The sequence below is a fragment of the Caretta caretta genome, chromosome 4 (genome assembly GCF_965140235.1).
Source record: "Caretta caretta isolate rCarCar2 chromosome 4, rCarCar1.hap1, whole genome shotgun sequence".
Lineage (NCBI taxonomy): Eukaryota > Metazoa > Chordata > Testudines > Cheloniidae > Caretta > Caretta caretta.
Genome location: NC_134209.1, coordinates 28,613,437 through 28,638,258, shown reverse-complemented (window position 1 = coordinate 28,638,258; position 24,822 = coordinate 28,613,437). Strand labels below are relative to the sequence as shown.

The 24,822-nt window shown below is 39.0% G+C and overlaps 1 protein-coding gene across 3 annotated transcripts in view; it reads right to left on the bottom strand.

The window, feature by feature from the left end:
* CDS1 (CDP-diacylglycerol synthase 1) overlaps positions 1-24,822 on the bottom strand; it is a 68,328-nt gene that overhangs the window by 19,043 nt on the left and 24,463 nt on the right. The window contains exons 1-7 of one of the 3 annotated variants that reach the window (XM_075127475.1): positions 24,688-24,713; positions 20,787-20,914; positions 16,525-16,621; positions 10,042-10,139; positions 9,706-9,845; positions 7,813-7,871; positions 2,081-2,163 (exon numbers count right to left, since the gene is read on the bottom strand). In XM_075127475.1, the coding sequence (XP_074983576.1) occupies positions 2,081-2,163; positions 7,813-7,871; positions 9,706-9,845; positions 10,042-10,139; positions 16,525-16,621; positions 20,787-20,914; positions 24,688-24,708 (626 nt within the window). In that variant the 5' untranslated portion in view covers positions 24,709-24,713. Of the gene's footprint in view, positions 1-2,080; positions 2,164-7,812; positions 7,872-9,705; positions 9,846-10,041; positions 10,140-16,524; positions 16,622-18,904; positions 19,180-20,786; positions 20,915-24,687; positions 24,714-24,822 lie in introns of those variants that run through there. The other 2 variants (XM_048847494.2, XM_075127476.1) reach the window with 2 other exon arrangements.

Here is a 24,822-nt window from a genome sequence, read left to right as displayed (position 1 = left end):
AATCATGGTGGAATTCCTCAAGGGCTTCTTTTCCATGGGTCCAGATGATGAAGATGTCATCAATATAGCGCAAGTAGAGTAGGGGCTTTAGGGGACGAGAGCTGAGGAAGCGTTGTTCTAAATCAGCCATAAAAATGTTGGCATACTGTGGGGCCATGCAGGTACCCATAGCAGTGCCGCTGATCTGAAGGTATACATTGTCCCCAAATGTGAAATAGTTATGGGTAAGGACAAAGTCACAAAGTTCAGCCACCAGGTTAGCCGTGACATTATCGGGGATAGTGTTCTTGACGGCTTGTAGTCCATCTTTGTGTGGAATGTTGGTGTAGAGATCCATAAACCTGGAAATCCTGGGCACCCCATCATCTCAGGCATTGGCACCCTGACAGCAGGATTGTCTGGCTATGTAGACTCCCTCCTCAGGCCCTACGCTACCAGCACTCCCAGCTACCTTCGAGACACCACTGACTTCCTGAGGAAACTTCAATCCATCGGTGATCTTCCTGATAACACCATCCTGGCTACTATGGATGTAGAAGCCCTCTACACCAACATTCCACACAAAGATGGACTACAAGCCGTCAAGAACACTATCCCCGATAATGTCACGGCTAACCTGGTGGCTGAACTTTGTGACTTTGTCCTTACCCATAACTATTTCACATTTGGGGACAATGTATACCTTCAGATCAGCGGCACTGCTGTGGGTACCCGCATGGCCCCACAGTAATTTAATTTAGGCTTAAATAGAGACTGGGAGTGGCTAAGTCATTATGCAAGGTAGCCTGTTTCCTCTTGTTTTTTCCTACCCCCCCCCCCCCAGATGTTCTGGTTTAACTTGGATTTAAACTTGGAGAGTGGTCAGTTTAGATGAGCTATTACCAGCAGGAGAGTGAGTTTGTGTGTGTATGGGGGTGGGGGGGATGTGAGAAAACCTGGATTTATGCAGGAAATAGCCCGACTTGATTATGTAAAGAGTTGTCACTTTGGATGGGCTAGCACCAGCAGGAGAGTGAATTTGTGTGGGGGGGTGGAGGGTGAGAAAACCTGGATTTGTGCTGGAAATGGCCCACCTGATGATCACTTTAGATAAGCTATTACCAGCAGGACAGTGGGGTGGGAGGAGGTATTGTTTCATATTCTCTGTGTATATATAAAGTCTGCTGCAGTTTCCATGGTATGCATCTGATGAAGTGAGCTGTAGCTCACGAAAGCTCATGCTCAAATAAATTGGTTAGTCTCTAAGGTGCCACAAGTACTCCTTTTCTTTTTGTCTATTTATAAGGATTATATACATTATTTGGGCCAAGACTTTCAAAATTTGGTGCCTGAAGTTAGGCTTCTAGGTAAGTGGCCTATTTACAGCAGTGCTAAGCAACCAGCAGCTCCCAATTAGTTCAATGAGAGCTGCTGGGTCCTCATAATTTTGAAACTCAGAACACATTTACTTTAGCTCTCAGTTCAGCAACTTACTTAACCATGTGCCTAACATGCAAATAATACCATCCCTAGTCAACAAATTATTTAAGCATGTGCTCAACTTTAAAGACAAGTCCCAATGACTTCAATAGGACTTGAGCATACGCTTAAGTGCTTTGCTGAATCGGGATGGGATTACTCGTGTGCTTAAATATCTTGCTGATGGGGCCATAGGCACCAAAATGTGGATTTAGGACCCTAAATTGGGATATCCATTTTTTAAAAATCTTTATCTTGGCCTCTAGCAGACATATTTTTCTCTGGGTCAAGATTTTGCACAAAGTTACAGGACTGTAAAACCAGAGTAAATTTATTAATTTCACTGGAGTTACTCCTGGACTTACACTGTAAGAGGCCCTCAGATTTGCAAGAAAAATGTAGCCTACAAGAGAGTCTGGTCCTCTACTAATTTCTGATATTTTAAAATGTTATAAAAAGTAGTCCTTACTAGACTTCCGCCAATAAAACTGTAAAATGAACTACATTCTACTAGTAGATAGATGAAGATATCTGATAGTGCTTTTACAAGATTTAAGTTACACAAATTGAAATACATACGTATACAATAAAGTTACAAGTCTGCTTATTACAGTCCCCTTACCAGATCATGCCTTCAAACAGATTTTGGATGACAAGATGAGACTGAGTTACAGTGATCAGCAAAGTGACATGAGTCCATGCGAACTGTTAACAGTGCAACAACATAACATTAGTGAAAACACAGATCAATACACATAGTTAAAGACCGAATTTCAGCTAAAGTAGCTGCATAGGAGCTCAAAGGAAAGACCAGGCTGAGTGACAATGCAAGAGATGTATGCACACAATGTATAATAATTTAAATTAATTTCTGAAACACAGCAATCACAATCATGGAAAGCCTCTTGAAATTTATCTACAACATGCACCTAGAATTTTGCATCCTGTAGTTTAAACACTTGATTTATAGAAACATGAGAACGGCCATACTGGGTTAGACCAATGGTCCATCTAGCCCAGTATCCTGTCTTCCAACAGTGGCCAATGCCAGATGCTTCAGAGGCAGCAAACATGGCAATTATTAAGTGATCCATCCCCTTATGTCCAAACCCAGCATCTGGCAGTCAGAGGTTTAGGGACACCCAGAGAATTGGGTTGTGTCCCTGATTATCTTGGCTAACAGCCATTGATGGACCTGTCCTCCATGACCTCATCTAATTCTTTTTTTGAACCCAGTTATACTTTTGGCCTTCACTACATCCCCTGGCAACGAGTTCCACAGTTCACTGTGCGTTGTGTGAAGTATTTCCTATTCATTTCATTGGGTGACTCCTAGTTTTTGTATTACGTGAAGGGGTAAATAACACTTCCCTATTCACTTTCTCCACACCAGCCATAATTTTATATACCTCTATCCCAACCCCCACTTAGCTGTCTCTCTTCAAATTGACCAGTCCCAGACTTTTTAATCTATCCTTGTATGGAAGCTGTTCTACACCCCTAACCATCTTTGCTGCCCTTCTCTGTACCTTTCCAATTCCAATATATCTTTTTTGAGGTGGGGCAACTAGAACTGCACACAGTATTCAAGGTGTAGGCGTACCATAGATTTATATAGTGGCATTATGGTATTTCCTATCTTATTATCTATCACCTTCCTAATGCTTCCTAGCATGATACACCTCTACCCCAATATACCGTGACTCGGTATAACACGAATTCGGATATAACACGGTAAAGCAGCGCTCCGGGGGGGCAGGGCTGCGTGCTCCAGTGGATCAAAGCAAGTTCGATATAACGCGGATTCACCTATAACGCAGTAAGATTTTTTGGCTACAAGGACAGCGTTATATCGCAGTAGAGATGTATTAGCTTTTTGACCACTACTGCACACTGAATAATGTTTTCAGAGAACTATCCACAATAGACTCTAAAATCTCATTCTTGAGTGGTAAAAGTAATCTAGAACCCATCATTTTATATGTATAGTTATGATTATTTTTTCCCATGTGAGCTAGTTTGTACTTATCAGCACTAAATTTCACCAGCCATTTTGTTGTCCATTCACCCAGTTTTATGAGATCCCTCTCTAACTCTCTGCAACCAGCTTTGGACTTAACTAGTGAGTAATTTTGTATCATCTGCAAACTTTGCCAGCTCACTATTCATCTCCTTTTCCAGATCATTTATGAATATGTTAAACAACACTAGCCCCAGTAAAGATCCTTTGGGAATCCCGCTATCTACCACTCTCCATTATGAAAACTCACCATTTATTCCAACCCTTTGTTTCCTATCTTTTAGCCAATTACTGATCCATGAGAGGATCTTCCTTCTTATCCCATGACAGCTTACTATACTTTAGAGCCTTTGGTGAGGGACCTTGTCAAGGTTTTCTGAAAGTTTAAGTACATTATATCAACTGAATCACCCTTGCCCACATGCTTGTTGACACCCTCAAAGAATTCTGATAGATTGATGAGGCATGATTTCCCTTTATAAAAGCCATATTGACTCTTCCTCACTATATTGTCTTTATCCTCTGAGATAATTCTGTTCTTTACTATCGTTTCAACCTGTCTGCCTAGTAACTGAAGTTAGGCTTACAAGCGTTTAATTGCCAGGATTGTCTCTGGAGTCTTTTTTTAAAACTCAGTGATACATGAACTACCCTCCAGCCATCTGGCAGAGAGGCTGATTTAAGCAATAGAGTACATTCCACAGTTCGTAGTTTTGCAATTTCATATTTGAGTTCCTTCAAAACTCTTCAGTGAATACTATCTGGTCCTGGTGACTTATTACTGTTTAATCTAGCAATTTCTTCCACAACCTCCTCTACTGACCCCTCAGTCTGGGACAGTTCCGCAAGAGTTGTCACCTAAAAAGAAAGGTTTAGGTATGGGAATCTCCCTCACATCCTCTGCAGTGGTACAAATATTTCATTTAGTTTCTCTGCAATGGCCTTGTCTTCCTTGAGTGCTCCTTTAGCACCTTAATTGTCCAGTGGCTCCACTGATTGTTTGACAGGCTTCCTGCTTCTGATTTATTTTATTAAAAATGTGCTGTCAGTTTTCGGGTCTTTTGCTAGTTGCTCTTCAAATTCTTTTTTGTCTGCCTGATTATACTTTTACCCTTGACTTTCCAGGGTTTATGAACATTTCCATTTTCTTCACTAGGATTTGACTTCCAGTTTTTAAAGAACGCTTTTTCGCCTCCAAGCACTTCGTTTATCCAGTTGTTTACCCATGGTGGCATTTTTTGGTTCCCCGCCCCCCCCCCTTTTTTTTTAAAGTGGGGTATGCATTTAGTTTGAGCCTTTATTATGGTGTTTTAAAGTAACTTCCATGCAGTTTGCAGGCATTTCACTCTTCTGGATGTTTCTCTTAATTTCCATTTAACTAGCTTCCTCATTTTTGTATAATTCCCTTATTTGAAGTAAAATGCTACCATGGTGGGTTTATCTGACATTTTATCCCCCTACAAGGATGTTAAATTTAATTACATCCTGGTCACTATTACCGAGCGGCTCAGTTATATTCACCTCTTGAACCAGATCCTACATTCCATGTAGGATTAACTCAAAAACTGCCTCACCTCTTGTAGGTTCCAGGACTGGCTATTTCATTTAACGTGTCCACAAATTTCATTGCTGCATCCCCTTCCCAGTCACTAGGAGGACAGTTGAAATAGTCCATTATTGTTGTATATTCTGCCTTTGTAAGCCTCTTTAATCTCCTTGGGCACTTCACAATCACCATCACCATCCTGGCCAGGTGGCTGGTAATATATTCCTACTCTTATTATTCAAACATGGAATTTCTATCCAGAGATATTCTATGGATCTACTTAATGTACTGTCCGCACTATGGTTGGGGGACTTTTGTTATGATTTATGTATATAGGACTTTTGTAATTAAGCCTGAAAGGGTTACATATACTTCAGGACTATTTCTGGGGTCTCTGAAGGGAAAACTGAGGCATCCATGCTTGTCATACCATGGCCTGGCACCAGAGGGCACCCAGGTGAGGCTGCCCTATGACATGCACTTAGTAGAATTTGGAAGTTGAGAGCAATTATCTCATACAGCACAGGTTATAGCAATACCTAAGTATGAAAAATGTCCACATTTCTATTTGCAACTAGGTACACATTTTAACGTGAATGAAAAAAAAGAATGATACTGTGATATTCTGTATATACATATAATAAACAATTAAGGATTACAACATTACAATGGTAATGAAGAGTTAGCGCAGAGGTTCTCAAACTTTTACATTGCTGATCCCTTTCACACAGCAAGCCTCTTAGTGCAACCCCCCCCCTTATAAAATTAAACACACATTTTTTATGTTTAACACTATTATAAATGCTGGAGGAGAAGCAGTATTTAGGGGTGGAGGCTGACAGCTGATGACCCCATTTAATAACCTCACGACCCCCTGTTTGAGAACCCCTGAGTTAGAGGAAGTATCATGTTACATAGATATGGAAGTCTCAAGACAAAATGTCAGCCCTCTTATTACAGACTACTGAAACTAGGTTTCTAAAGCTAGGACTAGTAAGAATGAGAAATGTGTTACTTTTTAGAGTATAATGTCATTTTGTTAAGCACACTGTAATTCATCTCCTCTAGTATATTATATTAGCATGTGTTTTGTAGCATTAGTACACATGCTCCTACCACACACAGATTTCAAGACAAGTTTACTGAAAGCAGCTGCTTTAAAGTTTTATTTATTGAAAAGGCTTAATTAGAGTTCATCATTGGTCAGGGCTGATCAATTAAGACTTTTAAAAGGTTATGCACTGCAGACACCCGGGACTAACAGGCTATTCAACTTTTAAAAACAGGTATTTTTGTGGGGACTTTCTTCAGTTTCCCTACTAGATGCTATTTCCTATTCTTCTGTGAGAGTGACCATGGTACCTCTTTAAAGGGCTCAACATTTGTGTGATTGAGCAAGCAAGTGTGTGTTTTGGGGTGAGCGATGGTGGGGTCTTTCAAAGTGACTGGAAGCTTTGGAAAATATAATCTGTGGGTGTGATAGACATCTAAATTACAGCACTCAAGTAACAATCATACCCAAGAACTATGATCTCTTCCCCCTTTGGTATCCAGTAAAATTTTTATTACTCTCCAGTTGTGTTATCAGAATACAGCCCAAGAGCAAATATTCCCCCCTCTAATTAAGATTGCTCCTGCCCACAGACAAATGCTACACTCCTCATTCCATACATGTCCAATTCCATTCTATTCAGGTTCTTAAACAGCCCTCACCACCAAAGCATCTGAACACTTTACAGAAGGGCATAAGCGATATGACTATCATTTGTCACATGTTGTTCTTTCTTCCTTCCTCTTCCTAGTGGAAAGCAGTGTGAAATTATATGTATTCTTGAAGGAGTGCACTTTGCACTTAGAATGAAAAGTGGTGAGGTTTGTGATGCTTCTTTGATCCTGTGGGAATTTATTCCCCATTCTGGGACCGTCCCTAGAGAAAGCTCTGTTTCCTGTACAGATGAGCTTTACCCTTGCAGAAGACAGTTCTATTGTGCCAGAGGATCAGAGTTGCTAACCACAGTCCCAGAACTTTTTGTAATTGCAGAAAAGAAAAGGACAGGCTTTTATAAGCTTCCCTGTCTAACAGAGATGGAAATTAGATTATTTTCAAGAATGGTTTAACAGCTCTGTGGGGATTGTGTGATTTTGTTTTTAAAACCAGCCTTTTGGATATTGTTTATTGTGTGGAAGTCTCAGATACTCAGTGTAGGGGAATCAGAGGTGGAAATAAGAACACTGTCAATCACTTAAAAAAGAAATGGAACCAATCTAGTCTGGCAGAGCATACCCCCAGCTCGCCTTTAATTATCACAATAACCACCTTCCAGCCAATGACTTGAGCTAAGCTTCCCTCAAAGCACCACTACCCTTTGACCAGACCAGAGAGGCTTCTGGAGTTGCCTTCCATTATAATCCAAATATCTCGCAGTCTAGGAAGCCAAGAATAAAAGTGTACTACTTCCATGTTTTAATTGGTAACCTATTTTTAACTTTAAAAATCTGTCACTGAAAGGGAATAAATCAAACTTTAGATCAACAATTCACCACAAATTACAGCCTTGTATTCACTGAGGCCATATGTTACAATACAATATTAAGTTAGAGAGATGGAAAGGACCTTAACTCAACTCTCCCAAATATAGTTGCTCCAAACAATTACTCTGAGTATACTAGCCAAAGTTTTGTTTTTAAATATTTCTAACTTTCATGCAATACTACAAGACAGACATTTTAACGTAGCTGATGATTTCTATGACAAAGCGAGTGACTATAAAAAGTGGTTAATACACACCATGTAGAACTGCAGGCGATAATGTCTCTTCACTAAGCTCAGTACAAACATGCAGAAACCTGTACAACAAAGAACAAAAAAAGAAAGGTGCATGTTGTGCAATCTTATTTTCTAATTACACTGGATAAACAGAACCCTGGATATACAATTGGTTTACTTTGAAGAGGCTTATTCTTCCATCAGGCTTTTAGTTTAAAGGATTTCAGCATATCCAGTAAATGATATACTGAGATTTAATTCCACTGGCATAAAAATACTAATTATTTCATGTCAACTTTGTTCCTTTCAGTTATCAGCAAAAAAACAGTCACCATATACATTAATTTTACACTACCTTTAAAATCTACTATATTTATTTTACACTACCTTTAAAATCTACTACTCCAAAACAAGTGACAGCTATCTTATTCTGATGTTCACTTCATTAGAGCTAATTTAAAGAAGAATGCCAGGTTTAAGATCCCTCGCCCAAGAGACTTAGTGTTATATTTGTATGAAAAAAATAGAAATGGTATTTTGTTTATTTATAGTGTAGCTCCACCACCAACCCATGGCCAAGGGGTATGGAGGACAGGGATTTGGCTTGATGGTCAGGGGAATGATACCCCTCTGGTCCTGGCCGGTATGAGAAATGGCGGTACCTCCTCCTCCCACCGTGGCAGCCTTGTGCATGATCTGAGTTTGGGCAGAGCTCAGGGGCCCTTAGGTCCCCACAAGGATACTTTAGTGGCCTGCATACAGCTCACATCTTGAGGCTATTAAAGAAAGTAAGGCGTCATGGATGAAAACCATGATCCATAATTGTTCTGTCTCTTAGACAAACTACTGAGTAACAGTGGGTCAATTTTCAACCTGGAAAAAGGTTAAACCGTCAGGTGCCACAAGGTTCTGTATTAAGACCAAGATTGCTTAATGTGTATTTATGAAATATCTGAAACGCAGAAGGAACAGTAAAATGGCAAAATAGGCAAATGACAACATAAATCAAGGTGAAAGGTGACTGTGGTGTTTCAAAAGAAGCAAACAGATTAACGGGCAACACAATGCCAGATAAAATTAAGTGTTGACAAATGCAAGGTAATATATACATTGAAAGTAATAATCTGAACTACTCATACACCTTTCTTTGTATAACTACTCAGGAATGGCTCTTCCTGTGGGCAGGTTATTCCATACTCACCCACTTTGCAGTTTCTTGCATGTTTTTCAGACAAATCTGGTACTGGCCCCTGTTGGAGTCAGATTACTGGTCCATTATTGTAATTTCTATGCTCCTGAGAGCACAATTAGAAGACAATGGCTTTTCACAAGCAACTTTGCAACTGGAACTAGGTTAAAAATTCTGTTGATATGTAAGTCAAAACAGAACCCTGCCTTTGTACCTAGTATTAGGTGTTTCACAAGTGTTCCTCAACCAGACAATTTATGTTCTTAAAGAGCTCATAACACACACTCCCTTCAGACTGTTTCAATTATCACTATGCCCTCACAGTATTTAGAAACATCACCCTTGACTTGGCTAGCCAAACAGAAAAAACTACAAAGCATGTAGTCTGACACTTCCAGCAGTTATAATAAGTGTTCATTCATGACAAGCTTATTCCTTCTCCCCCACAATCTTCTGCTTTCTAAGCAACCCCCTTTTAGGCAGTACCCACCACTTAAAGCTTTGCCTTCCATCAGATTTCATATTCAATTTTTTCATTGGCAAAACAAATACAGACACCTGGTTTCCTTTAACAAGGGAGAGAAAAAATAATGGATGTGAGGAAAGCTACAGGAAATAAAATGAACTTTTGAAGTGCAAACAAATATGTAAAAATGTGCTCAACACCACTGAATAAGAATACATTAACCATTGATGGATTTGGGAATGGTTTACCAAAAACTCACCTGTCAAGTAGAGTGTAAAAGATATAAACCTGTGGTAGCGAATTAGGAATTGAAGTTGCTCTCTTCTCTGAACAAAAGTAGCGAAGTAATCTGCCACTGTCTCTCCATAGAAAAAATAGTTCACACACAACAAAAAGTACCTATAACATATACAACAGGCACTGGTTATTTTTTCTGGACTATTAAAAATACCTCTTGTACTGTTAGATTCTTTCAACAAAAGAAAAATTATCAAAAAGTACAAACTGAGGCAAATAAAACAGATGCTCATGGGCAAATTAAATACAAACAAAATTTCAATACTTCCATTAATTGAAATTCTTGCTTGTTACTTACCAGCTTAAGGATCTAAACCATGGTAATTCATAGGAATGATAGACTCTGTAGCCTATAGTAATAATTTCATGGAAACACTTTACTTGAATGCTCAAGACCTGAAATTAAGATAGAAAGAAGAATTATCGGGGTGCACAGTTCTCTAAAGGCACTAACAGATGATAATACCTGCATTAAAAATATCTGTTGCAGTCATTGCATAAGCAGTTTGGATAATTTCAAAAGCGATTACAGGATGAAACAAACAAACATTCTATTTTGAACAAATAAAAAATGAGGCATTCTATAAAATGAAACACTGGGGACTGATTTTAATTGCTTCACCATGAAACCTACTGAGGCTATCAACGTTTTTAGGGAAACTGTTTTTTTAGAAAAAGGTTTGGTAAATGCACTCACAAATGGCAAGTAAGAAGCCTTCCTTGATGAATAGGGTTTTCAACCTTTTCTTTTTTTTTAAACCAAATTTAATTTCGCATTTAAAGGGGAGATTTTCAAAGGCTCAGAGAAAAGTCAGGTGCCCATTTCCCAGTGAAGTGCAATAGGAGTTGGACATCTGTGTCTATGCTACACAGTTAACATGGGTTAGCCTATCTCACATACTAGCATCCCCATTGCAAAGCCCTACCAGAGTTAATTCTGTGTCCTCACTGTCTCTGCATCCACCCATGTGTGTCTGGGGGCATATCTTCTTTATGCAGAGACACCTAGGGTCACTGTTTTTCCCCAGTCAATTGCACCAGTTGCAGGTGACCTTCTCTGTCCTATAGGAAGGATCATAGGAAGACACTGGAGACTATCAGTACTTGAGTGATTTAGCCTGTGTCCTCATTGCAAAGTAGGAGAGCTCCAGCCAGAGTTAAAGTGGAACCCCATTGTAACCCACACCCCCATCCAGATAAGCTAGCCCTAAAAACCCAGATCAGAATTTTTTCTATGTAGACAGCAGAGAGGCTAAGGCTAAAACCAGGGAAAGAGCCTACGTGTGCAGTGTAGACACACCTTACATTTCTAGGACTTTCCGGCTACTAAGAGAATATTACAAGCTGAACAGATCTGCGCTGTCTTCCTTAATGTGTAAACATATACCTTTGTTTACACTTGGCAAAAGCATAAATTGGTAACACACATATGACATTTTAACTAACACAACGTTAAACAATTATGTCTTAGTGTGGACAACACTTGTTTAAAGTGTGTTAGCTGGTCATGGCTAACGTTTGTTGTCATATTTAACATTGTATTTAACGTCATGATAGTTAAAAACATGTTAACTAACTTGTTGCTTTTTCACAGTACAGACAGAACCTCAATGTTTACCCTCTAAACTTTTAAATATTTAGATACCACTCCTCACAAACCCTCCACGCACTTTAAGCCCTACTAAGCAGGTAAATCTTTGACCTCACAACCTCTGTCAAAATTTAAACATTTCTCTCCTCCTCTGTTGGAAATAAAATTGTCAGTCTTTCCACTGCATGAGCCATTTTTCTTTATAAAACAGATGCTAGAATATGTGGTCAATCAAATGTAGTATCTCTACACACTTTATAACATTGTGAAAAGATCTGAGCCTTGAAACTTCTGCTGTGTGGTGTAACACGTGAATAAGTTCATACGGTTACTTTTTGCTTCAAGGCTTGTCAGTTAAGCCTGTGTCATGCATGTCTCAAAAGGTAAATATACCAAACCATGTGGCAAAACAATCAGTTATTTTTCCTTCCTCATTATAACCCTACCAGCATAGTTTGAGAACACTCAAAGGAAAAAATCAACACGTATGCAAAGATGACGACTACACTCAAAGTAGTTATTACAAGAAAGAAACTCCATTCATTAAAAGAATGAATTACAGCATTTACAGATCCCCTTTTCTAGAAACTAGAGGAAAAACAGTATCTACGAGATGTAAATATAGGATATGATAATACTGATAACACAACATTCCAATGGGTCACTACGTGTCACACCTTCCGTAGAGGTTTCAAAACAGGTCCGTGTCCCCCCACACACACACACACACAACTTTTCTGGGCAGCTAGACACATTTATTTAGGGTCAAATTCAAAGGAATTAATGGGTACAATTATTACCCCATTTCAATTGTTCATAATGATATACCAGGCTATTACTTCTCATGGTTGGAAAAGTTATATTTACCAATTTTTTCTAATGAATAATGTTTGCATCGTAACAAAAAACTGAAACACATATATACTGTTAAAGACTGAAGATAATCTGAAAGTTGCATATTTACACAGGGAAGTTGTCATTTGAACTATTAAATATCACTTTTAAACATCTGCCTGTAAGAGTACATAAAGCTCCTTCAACCAGACCATTTTTACTATCAGGTAAATTAAAGATGATTTTCAACAGATTTAACTGTACTGTGTTAAAAACGCCATAAGCTGCTGGAACACTGTCTACACTTGGGATACCACTGTCAACACCTGGGTTAATTTCTTCAAAAGTCCATAGTATAGCATTTCAAATGTATGCATCTCCAGGCTCTGTTATACACATTCCAAAAAAACACCTTCTTCACGGACCCCCACAAAAAACTAATAGATAACCATTGAGCATTACTTGTTTTCTTCCACTGTAAAGTGGAAAATTTCTTCTGACCAAAAATATTAGAATATTTGGATTCATTACTGATACACATGGAACTTCTGTTTTTTATTTTCCAGGCTTTCTAAAAGATGATTAAAAGAAAACTGCAGCTTTGGGGGGAGAGCGGGGTTGAAAGATATTTTCCAAAGAGTTTTGTGGCATGACTGCTCAACCTAAATTTAGGTTTCAGAGTAACAGCCGTGTTAGTCTGTATTTGCAAAAAGAAAAGGAGTACTTGTGGCACCTTAGAGACTAACCAATTTATTTGAGCATAAGCTTTCATGAGCTACAGCTCACTTCATCGGATGCATACTGTGGAAACTGCAGAAGACATTATATACACAGAGACCATGAAACAATACCTCCTCCCACCCCACTCTCCTGCTGGTAATAGCTTATCTGAAGTGATCAATCTCCTTACAATGTGTATGATAATCAAGTTGGGCCATTTCCAGCACAAATCCAGGTTTTCTCACCCTCTGCCCCCCCCCCCCCCCCACAAACTCACTCTCCTGCTGGTAAAAGCCCATCCAAAGTGACCACTCTCCTTACAATGTGTATGATAATCAACGTGGGCCATTTCCAGCACAAATCCAGGTTTTCTCACCCCGAAGGTGAGAAAACCTGGATTTGTGCTGGAAATGGCCCACCTTGATTATCATACACATTGTAAGGAGAGTGGTCACTTTAGATAAGCTATTACCAGCAGGAGAGTGGGGTGGGAGGAGGTATTGTTTCATGGTCTCTGTGTATATAATGTCTTCTGCAGTTTCCACAGTATGCATCCGATGAAGTGAGCTGTAGCTCACGAAAGCTTACGCTCAAATAAATTGGTTAACCTAAATTTAGTTTGATAAGACAGAAGAGAAGCACTCAGTGTCTACTGCTCTATTGCAAGGTTGTATAGGACACTGATACAGCTTTGAGTAAGACCAGGCATGTTTCAAAGCTAGAGTAAAATGTATTTGTTTATTTTAGAGGTGACTGACATAACATGCCTATATAAAGAACTCTCTCAGGAGGCCACACTTGATGCTTCAAAAGAAAGCGAAAACCCATCATACACTTAACCAATTGTACAATGCTGTACAAAGAAGAAAAAAATTCCTTGAGGGCCAACTCTATGACCTGAAGCAATAGATAATGGGTGAGAGTGTAGTGAAACAAAACGGCTCATCTTTTAGGGCCTATTTTCAAAAACTATCTATGTACACAGTACATGGAACAAAGTTTTACCTGAATGATCATGGAGAAGAGAAAGATATTGGAAGTTACGAATTAATGAAAACACTAACTTAACCACTTTGCCTTAAAAACTGATCCAATGCATTCTGCATTTTATAAAGTTTGGCAACTAACAGTTGTTAGAAAAAAGTTACTAAACACAAGAAAAGCAAGCTTCCAAATAAAATAATATTCAGACACACTAAAAACCAGTTAGGGTTGCTAAGGGACAATAAATTTAAAAAACACCCCAAAACCCAAAATACAATGTAAAACTATACATCTGCATACATCAAAATCTCACCCACCTCCTCAGAAAGACTCTCAAACACATATTGTACATTCTCCTAGTGTGTCAACCCTACTCAGCCATAATTACCTACATGACATCTCAAGTAAATCTCTGATTTTTCAATAGAAGCTGAGGTAAGCCAACTCTGAGCCTGAAAATCCCACATGTTGATCTAAAGTAGTTCATTATGAAGAGGGCTTCAGACACTCTCGACATACAAATCCTTTAGGATTCTAAGAAGTCATGGTACAAAAAAGAAATTTCTACATGCAAATAACAGAAATTGCACTGAGATTTCAAAGCTTCCTTCAGTTTCTAAAGATGCTTACTTGACATACTCCAACAGTCTGTCTCATCAGTGCTCTTAGAAGACCTTCAGTAGCTGTACCACATATAAAAGTTTGAGATTGCTATTGCCTGCAAGCTAATGGATCTGTTCTTTTAGGTCAAGCTGTAGCTGCCCATGCTTTTAGACCTCAATGTACTGTGTTAAAGCTTTAAAGATGACCATGGACATAGTTACATGTTTCCTGAAGAATAGTTAACAAAACTTAACCTTACAACGAGGCAGCTTTGAGAGGAGGACTAAACTGTGAGCACAATTCTCAACAGAGAAGACTTGAAATCTCAAGCACTAAAGAGATACCACTTGCTGGTGAATCAGACCTTAGTTTCAGGTAACATCTTTCAATATTTAACCTTTCATACACAGCTATCAAGTTCCTCTCCAAACCAGTAACAACTGTTTATAAGTGACAGTGGTATTATCCAGATGCACTTACAGCAGCTCTTGCAGCCATAGAAGAATATTTCAGGGATGTCTGACATAAACTAAATGAAAGGGAGTGGAGGGTAGAAGACACTAAGGTGAAAGAGAACGTAAAATCTATTATAAAAATATATTATGCACAATAATTAAAAAGATGCTGGATGCCTATAAGAGAAAAGAAGGACAGGAAGAAATATAATATGAATGGTTAAAACAGAGCAACAAACTGAGGGCATGATACAATGGGAGATGAGAAAAACATTATCAGTCGGATTCTCTCTCAGCTAAGCCAAGTCCAAACTTGGTGCAGTTGAGGAGAGCGAAGAGGAAAGGTGGTTTTAATCCACCTTCTCACTTCTCTGACCTGGGGCCAAAATGTTCCCCGGCATAATTTAGAACAAACTAAGGGAGCTGCTTTAGACAATGCCAGCCACAGCCACCCACTGGGACTACTGTAACAGTCAAGGATCCGCACTTTGCCATCTACACATCCCTTACACAGCACAGAAAGGGTAATCACAAATGCAACTTTTAGGATGGCTTGTATGACTATTTGCACTGCTAAGGCAGCAAAAACTCAGCTTTAATTCAGGCCAAGAATATAGCTCTCTACAAAATTTTTTTTCAAAAACTGCATGAATATACAATCCATTGATTACACCCCTTGTGTATATTCTATAAGGAGAAAAAATGTGTTAGGGGAGTTATAAGGTCAAAACACTCAGAAGTCAGAAATACCTAATTTAGGTATCCTTAATCCTACCTGTTTGCACACATGCCTTAAAATATGGTCTCTGTATGCATATGGAGCAATGGCAGTCATACCATAAATAAAGTTTCAATTGAGTTTGTTATAATCCTGATACTGACTTCCCTATAACCTAAAGTATGTTACTGAGGCAACAGTGAACTTTTTCTAGAAAATCTGAAGTGAACTAAACCAACAGTTTATTAATTATGACACCCTAAAAAGAGATGTTAAATACATTTCCACAAATCTAATTATTTTAGAACTTCACAGAAAAAAAGTGAACCAGATAAATACTTTATTGAACTATCCTAGCTGAGACAGTGTCAAGGAACAAAAATCAGCTCATTAAAGTAAGATTTCAAAGTTAATGTTTTCTTTAGGGTCGTCAGCTCTGGCAAGCTTAGTATAGGACATCCAATGACTTCTGAAAAGCAGGCCACTCTGTATGAGGAGATGGAAAATCATGTTAAAGGAGGGCCGAGAATGATCTATAAATTTTAGAAGTGGAAATTTATTGTAATAGTTTCAGTCCCATTTTCAAGGATCTCTAGAACAAAAAGGACTAGAGAGTCATTATTTTATTTTACATTAAATTATAGAAGTCTTGAAACGTACAGTACATAGAAGTACCAACAAAGCCAGCAGTCCCTAAAAGCTATGTGTGAATGTCAATCCCATACCTTTCACAAGTACTAATTCACTTCAATACAAGGTAAATTGCTCACCAATTTGAAAGTTCTATATAATTTGCCTTCATATTCATTTTATGTATTATGATCAACAAAAAGGGTGAGTAAGTCTGACACAGGAAAACGTGTTTAGAAAACTTACAAGAAGCATCAGCATAAATGATCCAAGATATATGATCAGGAAAAATAATGATATCATAGCTAACGTTAAAATTCCACGAATCCACCAGTTTTTCCATCTGCAAAGAAAACATATTACGACAATTAAAGAAAACAGTACAGTTAACAGTCTCTTCATAGTAATAGATATCTTTTATAGTGAGTATTTCCTTTAGTAACTGAACAATTAACAAGGCAATTTACAAATTGTGGCAACATGGGTAGCATGCTTACTGCTACAAGCTTTGAAGTGGTGCAGCATATGCTTCTCTTTGCAGAAGCTAGCTCTTGCTGGGTGATGTAGAAGGGACCCAAGGTAATAGCCCTGACTCTTTTGTGGAGTGGTTACCACCACACACAGAGGCACTAGCAGGGAGCAATCCTGTGCTCATATGAGCACTAGGACTGCAATATCAGCCCTGACATATATGCATGTGGGAGGAGATGGGGTAGGCTATTTCTACCGTTCTCCTATTGCACATCCATACTGGATCTGGCCACAATCTGGTCCATAAGGGGAAAGTTGCTGTTAGCATGTAAACATTCTTCTCCAAACTTAAGATTCTTTTCTTAAAAGGGATTCAAACAGACTGGTCTAAGAAAAAAAAAATCGAGATTGCTTTTCATACAGTTGTTCAGCAACTGGATTAAAAAACTAGATTGTTGTAGAACATTAGTAAAGGACTACTGTCAGCCTGAAATCCAGCTTATTTTTAACAATGAGTTAAAGTTTCCAGTACTAGACCTAGTCGCTAGTATCCCTGTAAAAAACAGTTGTTTTATAGTCCTATTTTCTAGTGCATTTGTCTTTTCTTTATGGTATGAAAAACCCACAGGAAAAACAGGGGAAACTGGCTGTACAGGTTAAACCAAAACAACTATTTACCCAGTGTAGGCACATGAAAAAAAAATTCTTTCCACTCTCTTGTTCATAACAATCTTACATGTATCTTGTAGCACAAGTAACAAAATTTCTAGACAAACATGACTAAACTTAAAGGGACACTGTCAACTTAGTCAATTTTAAAAATCTAATTTGACCTTAAGTTTGGGTTAGACATGTTTGTAATTTACTTTTAAAGGATTTTATTTATTGGCAAGTGAAGAGTACCCATTAAGGCTACTTAAATGAAGTTGCCATGGGCACTTACACTTACACTGCACTACAACAGGACTTCAGTACCGTTTGCTGCATTAACCACAGCAAAGGACCTCTTTGCTCATTTTAGTGATATGTCCTTATCGCTATCAAAAGCTTTTTTTTTTTTTTTTTTTTTTTTAAAAAGAAGTTTTCCTAAGAATTCCCTCAAGGTGGATGGGACAAAAAAAAAAAAAAAGAACCAAAAAAACACACCACACAAAAAAACCAACCAACCAACCTCCCCACACACACTTACCAGCCCCAGCCCCAGCTCCACGCCCTGGGTAAAAGCACCTGTTGACCATCGTAGATCTAGAAAGTCAGCTTTGATAAATAGGTGGGAGCAACCCAGCGAGTCTAGTCCACCATCTAGAATTATGATAAGTGTGCTACCTCATCAACTTTTACTAGAGAGTGTAGCATCTATAGCTAAGATTCTAAAGGTCAAATATAAAAATGGAGGGAAATATTTCAGTGGCTTATATCATAGCTCATCTAGATGCTTGTAAAAAACATTCAAATTCCAATTGGGATACAGGTTATGATGTGAGATACAAGCAGCGTTGCCTCAAGATATTTAATAATCAAAAGTGATATGATCCCAGTAAATAATCTTGAATACACTCTTCAAAAAGCATCAGGAACTGCATTTTGCCTACAAAGAGTACTCACGGACTTGCCCTTCAGAAAACCGATTAAAAATATCTAGAGTAGGGGACATTTTATATCCATGCATTAGCCAGAATTCCTAATGTCCCATTCTCTGAATACCAGTTAGGACATGTCTGGTTCATAGGCCTTTGTTCCGCAAGATGTTTACCTAGTTAGGTGAACCTGAAAGTGTTAGTGTTCTGGTCCTGTTCATTCTGTGAGGGCAGTACAATGAAATTAGCAGTCCGCTCTCAGAAGTGCTCAGTTTGTGTCCATGTTTCAGAGAGAAGTCTTTCTGTCAATTCTGCTTAACAAGAAGCAGAGAAGCCAACAAGATGTGAACACATGGCACTCCTGACAATGGGTTAATGAAAAATGAAGTTACAGTTAATTAGAGGGCAAACAATAAATCTGGTGGGGACTCAGTTTTTGAACAAGGACCCTTGAAATTTCATCATGAGCCTCTCTGCACCTCTCTCTCCAACTCTTACTGGAACTTCTGTGACTAGAGGAAAAGTATCCAATTCAACAACTGATTTTATAAGGTTAACATTTGTTTCTAAGTGCTTACCCATGACATGCCACACTTTTGTCTTCCTGTCATGTTTCTCAGTTACTAGTTTGCTGCACATCTAGGTGTACATGGGTAAACGACAACATTGATTTTTATCCACCCTGGTTTGTGAACAAAATCGTGAAAAAATAGATGGCCCTGTCACAGCCAAAGTTCTCAACATTGGGCTTAAGAGAAATGTTGAACACATGCTGAGTACCCTGAAGCCCGTTTCTGTAGCTTTGAACAGAATGCAGGGAAATCGCTGTTTTATTGCTGACGCTGTTGAAATTTGGAAGGAACTGAGTGAGATCTTAAAAAGAGAAATATGCAAGGACAGCGTTAAATTACAAACATTAAAAAAATGAATGGGACATGCACTATCTCCAGCTCATTTTCTTGCCAATATTCTCAATACTCGGTACCAGGGTCAAACCTTAACTACTAAAGAAGAGGAGTTGGCTATGATATGGACATTCAGCAATCAACCCTCCACAATGCCAACTATAATAAACTTCAGAGCTAAGGGTGAACCGTCCAAGAAATATATGTTTGCCGATGATGTTTTAAAGAAATTGGCACTTGGATTCAGACTGTTGAAGTGATAATCTCACTTTTAACAGCAGTAGCTGCTTCTGCCCATATAGAAAGAATACTTTCTTCCTTTGGACTAATTCATTCCAAATTGAGAAATCGTTTGGGACCTGAAAAAGCAGGAAAGCTTGTTTTTCTTTTCCAGATTATGAACAAACAGGAAAATGAAGGTGAAAATGACTTAGTTAGCTGAATAAGCCAATATTTTAAGTTTCTCATGTTGACCTGTCTGACAGTCGATTTAATTTTTGTTTTTTAAAATAAATATATGTCATTTAACGCTTTTAGTTAAAAACAATTTTAACAAAAACAAACCTGATTTTGAAAAATTTGAATGTTTAACTAAATTCAAAAATTTATATGCTTGTTTTGTTAAAATATTATATGTTTGCTGTTGAAGAAAAAAATCCAGAATACATAACATTGTTGTTTTAGTTAAATAAAACAATTAAAATAGCTATCTGATGATGTTCTCCTCCTAATACAGCATGGCAAGAAAATCCTCCAAATATTAATGATTAACCTGTTGAAGAGGAGATAGGTCACCTCCCAATGACTTCATAATATCTGCTTCAATTACCTTTGGTAAATGAAATAACCAAACAATCATTCATTTTCTGATATAGTTGTAAAACTAATCTGAAAAGTTTTCAAAATAAATCACTTTAAAAATGTATAGTGTGTACCTTCTAAAAATGAAACCTACATCTAACTCTGAGTTGTGAAGAATATGTATTAAGGTTATACCAACCAACAAGAATGCACTTTTATGTAAAAATCCATGATTAAATCCCGTTTTCCTGACTAGTGATTTAAACCGTGACAGAAATCAAATCCACATATTAAACCAAAAGCCTCTTATTTCTCTCTCTCGCTCGCTCTCCTTTTATTTAAAAATAAAAATAAATAAATAAATAAATAAATAAATAACGGTCCTGCAACATCAGCCCTTATAACTACTAACGCTTGTGCTGTTGTACCAAGATAGAAAATAGTGAGCAACAGCAGATAATCGTTAAATATCGTAACTTAAAAGCTACCTTAGTTATTTAAAAATGGGTGCAGCTAGAGAACTTTTGGGTAGCATATTTTGAAAGCACAGTAACTATATGAAAATTGTTACACAAGCATTAATATAGTCCAGATACCAGAATACTAAATCCAAAAAACAACTATTTATTTTTATGGCACCATGTTCCCTCATTAAATAAAAAACTGACTCCAATTTTGTCTGTAATTATTTTTTAGTCAGCAGCTATCTCAACACTCTTAACCCAAATGTGTTAAGAATCCTATTTTAGCATACCTGGAAGACAAGCCGGATAGAGCTTTCTTGAGAATTTCTGGAGTGCTGTCTGTTGACGGGGACACTTCTGGAATATCTGAATCATTTCTGAGATCTAGATCACCACATCTTTCACCCAAAACTACATCCTACGACAAAGCATATAAAAGAATATTGTTTAACCTTTCAGAAGGTAGTATATGCTTAGTCTCAAAGATTCATTTGGCTAATGACATGGAAATACCTGCTTCTAAGAAAATGTAAATGGCAGATCAGCAAAACTACAGATTTTTAGGCAGAGTGAAACTTGGCTTATTGACTATGTGCTTATACAGTTCATAAGAAGGTAAATTATTCACTTGCTGTGATGGTACCTGCTACCTTCAAGTAGTCTCACCCTCTCTGTATCCATAAATTTCTCAGACACGTCTACATAGACTGCAAAATTTGCAGTCTAACTCTCCAGCTGTGAATAATCAGCTTCTTACAAGATAACAGGGTAGCTTTCTATAGACAATATTCTTCCCAAAAGAATCAGTAGTAGCAGTGGCTTATTTATTTGGATTTATATACTACAAGAACACCCACATCTTTACCCACGGCTCCGAGGATCAAGGTGCCTTACTTCACTGGAGCAAGTCCCACTTCAACAGCAAAAACAGAGGGCACACGGTCAGTCTTTAGCTCAGCATTTCCCCCTATAACAGATTCAGAACCTGCTATCTTTCTGACCTCATCCGCTCACGTCAGCTACTTATAAGAACTACACACAATTTTGATTCTATTTTGCCAACTAGGGTTTGTTCCAATGCCATAAACAGAGGGATCAAACAAGTATAGTTCAGTTTAGCTACCCTTTTTTAAAACTCCACTCTCGTCCCAACCTTCTAACACCCCCTATCCATCTCTTCATTTTCCCCTCTCTCCCCCACCTCATAACTCCACCAATCTTTCCCACCCTCCTTTTGTCCCATTGCCTTCTGATCCCTCAATCTTACCCCAAAATATTTCTTAAAAACACCTTAGTTTAAAAACCACATGCTGGCAATGACAGGTTTTTCAGTGGTGCAGAAGAAAGGGAAAGCTGAGAAATTGGAGCTGCAGGGAGGGAGAACAGTTTACACAGATCTTCAATGTCATATCTGGCTTCCCATTCAGTTCTAACTGCAGTCTTGTTTAGGAACTTCCCATCCTTTCCCTTCCCCACCCTACAAAGAGAGGGTGGTAGTTAACCGAAGCACCAGCCCTCATCACCCTTTGCCCACTCAATAGGTGGTTCCCTTACCATGCCACTCTCACCAGTGATGTTATATTACCTAGGATTGTATTATTTTCCCTATCTGCTAAACGCCTGCACTAGATTTGTAAGCAGTGTTACGTAGCCATGTCAGTCCCAGAAGAGCTCTGTGTAAGCTTGAAAGCTTGTCTCTCTCACCAAGAGAAACGGGTCCAATAAAAGATATACTCACCCACCTTACCTGCACTAGGTTTCTTATTTATATTTTGGTAGTGCCTAACAGCTAGTAATCTAAGTAGATTAGTCAAAGGGTGAGACAAAAGAGTGTATAACAGAGTGATGTTTGGCAAATGTTTATTCAGTTTGTGTTTAGCCCTTTTCTAATGAATAATTCTTGACTGGATTTTGGTTTGTTTTACTTCATGTTTGTGAACAACGTTTATGTTTTTCTATACCCCAAGGCCACAGAACAGAGTAGTTCTTACTCTGGGGGAGTTACTTGATTTATTGTGGAGAAAAAGCATAACCAAAGCAAGTTCTTTAATCTATAAGACTTCGCTGTGAAAGAACCCATATATGTGCAGGGGGTTGGACTAGATGACCTTCTGGGGTCCCTTCCAACCCTTATATTCTATGATTCTATGTGTAAAGTGGTTACATTCTCAGAATTATCAGAGGGGTTCTCCACTTTACAGTATTCTATAATAGGTTAGCAAGTCAGTCCTAAAATTTATGTTGAAGGTGAACAGACTTGCCTAGCTTTCGGCAATATTTTAACTGCAGTGATCACTGCTTGTGTACATTTCATCAAATAGCAATTTAGTTATTCATTTATCCATCTCTACAGCTTCCAAAAACATGGCAGTTCACTTTTAACAAAGCATTTAAAAACTAGAAAAGGTTTAGTCTCAGGTTAACATTTTCAGAAGTACCTAGGTGGCACAGGGCTTGTCTATATCCCTTGGGGGGAGGAACAGCTCAAGGGTTTGAGTATTAGCCTGCTAAACCCAGGGTTGTGAGCTCAAACCTTGAGGGGGCCATTTAGGGATCTGGTGCAAAAATTGGGGATTGGTCCTGCTTTGAGCAGAGGGTTGGACTAGATGACCTCCTGAGGTCCCTTCCAACCCTGATATTCTATATGAACACTTAATCCACGGCAAACTGGGGTGTAAATCTACGTTACATTACCTTGCTGTGCACTACGGCCTTGTGCACACTACACAGTTTTGTCAACAAAAATCAAACACGTCGACAAAACAGTGGATGCGTACGTACTGCTATGCTCCTCCAGCCGATTAAACTCTCCTGCTATGCCAACATAATAAAAACACACCAACGAGCGGCACAGACCTTTATGTGACCAAGTTAGAGAAACGCAGACACTGCACTTGTTTATACTGCTCTCAGTGGCCTCTAGGAGGTATCCCAAAATGCCCATCATGACCGCTCTGGTCCACAGTTTCAACTCCACTGCCCTGCAGCCAGATACACATGCATGCACCCCTCCCCTTTAAAGCCCCAAGAATTTTGAAATTCTATTTCCTGTTTGCTCAGCATGGAGAGTTCACATAGCATCTTCCCAGTGACCATTCTCGCTTTCCGCAGCAAACGCACTCCCGCCTGGAGTACACCGGAGTTTATTGGATCTGTTGAATCTGTGGGTAAAGGAGGCTGTGCAGTCGCAGCTCCAATCCAGCCGTAGGAACTTTGCTCATGGCATAGAGGAGAAGGGGCATGAAAGGGACAAGCAGCAATGCTGTGCTGAGATCAAGAACCTGAGACAGGCGTACCAAAAGGCAAGGAAGGCCAACCATCTGTTCTGGTGCAACACTGAAAACATGCGGCTTCTACAAGGAGCTACATGCCATCCTCGGTAGTGACCCCACCGCCACGAGCCCCATGGATACTTCAGGGACATTGGAGGCAGTAGCCAGCAGAATCAACCACGAGAACCAAGTGGTAGACGAGGAGATTTAGTTGGAGGAGGTTATGGGACAGATGACAGGGTTGTCCAGTGGTGTGGTGAGCCAGGACCTCTAACTCCAGAGGGGTTCAGCCAGTCTCAGTACTCTGGCTCTGGTGCACTGGAAGCAGGAGAGGGGAGCTCCGGTATGTAGTCAATTTGCTTTGATACTGCACAGTAACATGAAGTACAAGTGTCCTTTATTTTGTTACATGGTGCACGTGGGAAAAGGGATAGAAATTACCAACACTAGGTACTGTTTGCATCTGTTCCTCATTCCCCCGTGCAGCTACACAATGGGGGTCCTGAAGAAAAGTTTGTTAATGCACACCAGGATCTCCTGGGAATCCTCCATAGAAATCTCTAGGAAACTTTCCTGAAGATACTCTGCAATCCTCTAACAAAGGTTCCTTGACACAGCTGTTTCGTTTCTTCTCCCATTGTAGGAAACTTTGCCATGCCAATCGTCAATTACTTCTGTAGAAACTAAAGTAGCACACAGACGAGCAGCCTATGGACCTGGTCTGAAGCTACACGCATGCAGGAGATGCATTCTTACATCATCAGTTACCCTCAATAGAGATATCAGCTTCCATCACCCTTGCCTGTGGAAAATGGTGCCAGTATTCAGAATAGTGTCCCTAGGCGCTTGTAGTAATCCCCTTGTGAAACCACCCAGATCCTTTGTCCCATCGTGCACCTTTCCGCCAGGCAGAACTCACCATGTTTAATGCTCTCGCCATGCTGCGTGCCTGCCAAGGGAAAGCAAGAAAAAAGTTACAAGCACCCTCTATGATTCAAGACAGAGTGTACTCAATACTGATTTTCTTTTTTTTTTTTGGCTTCTGCAGATATTC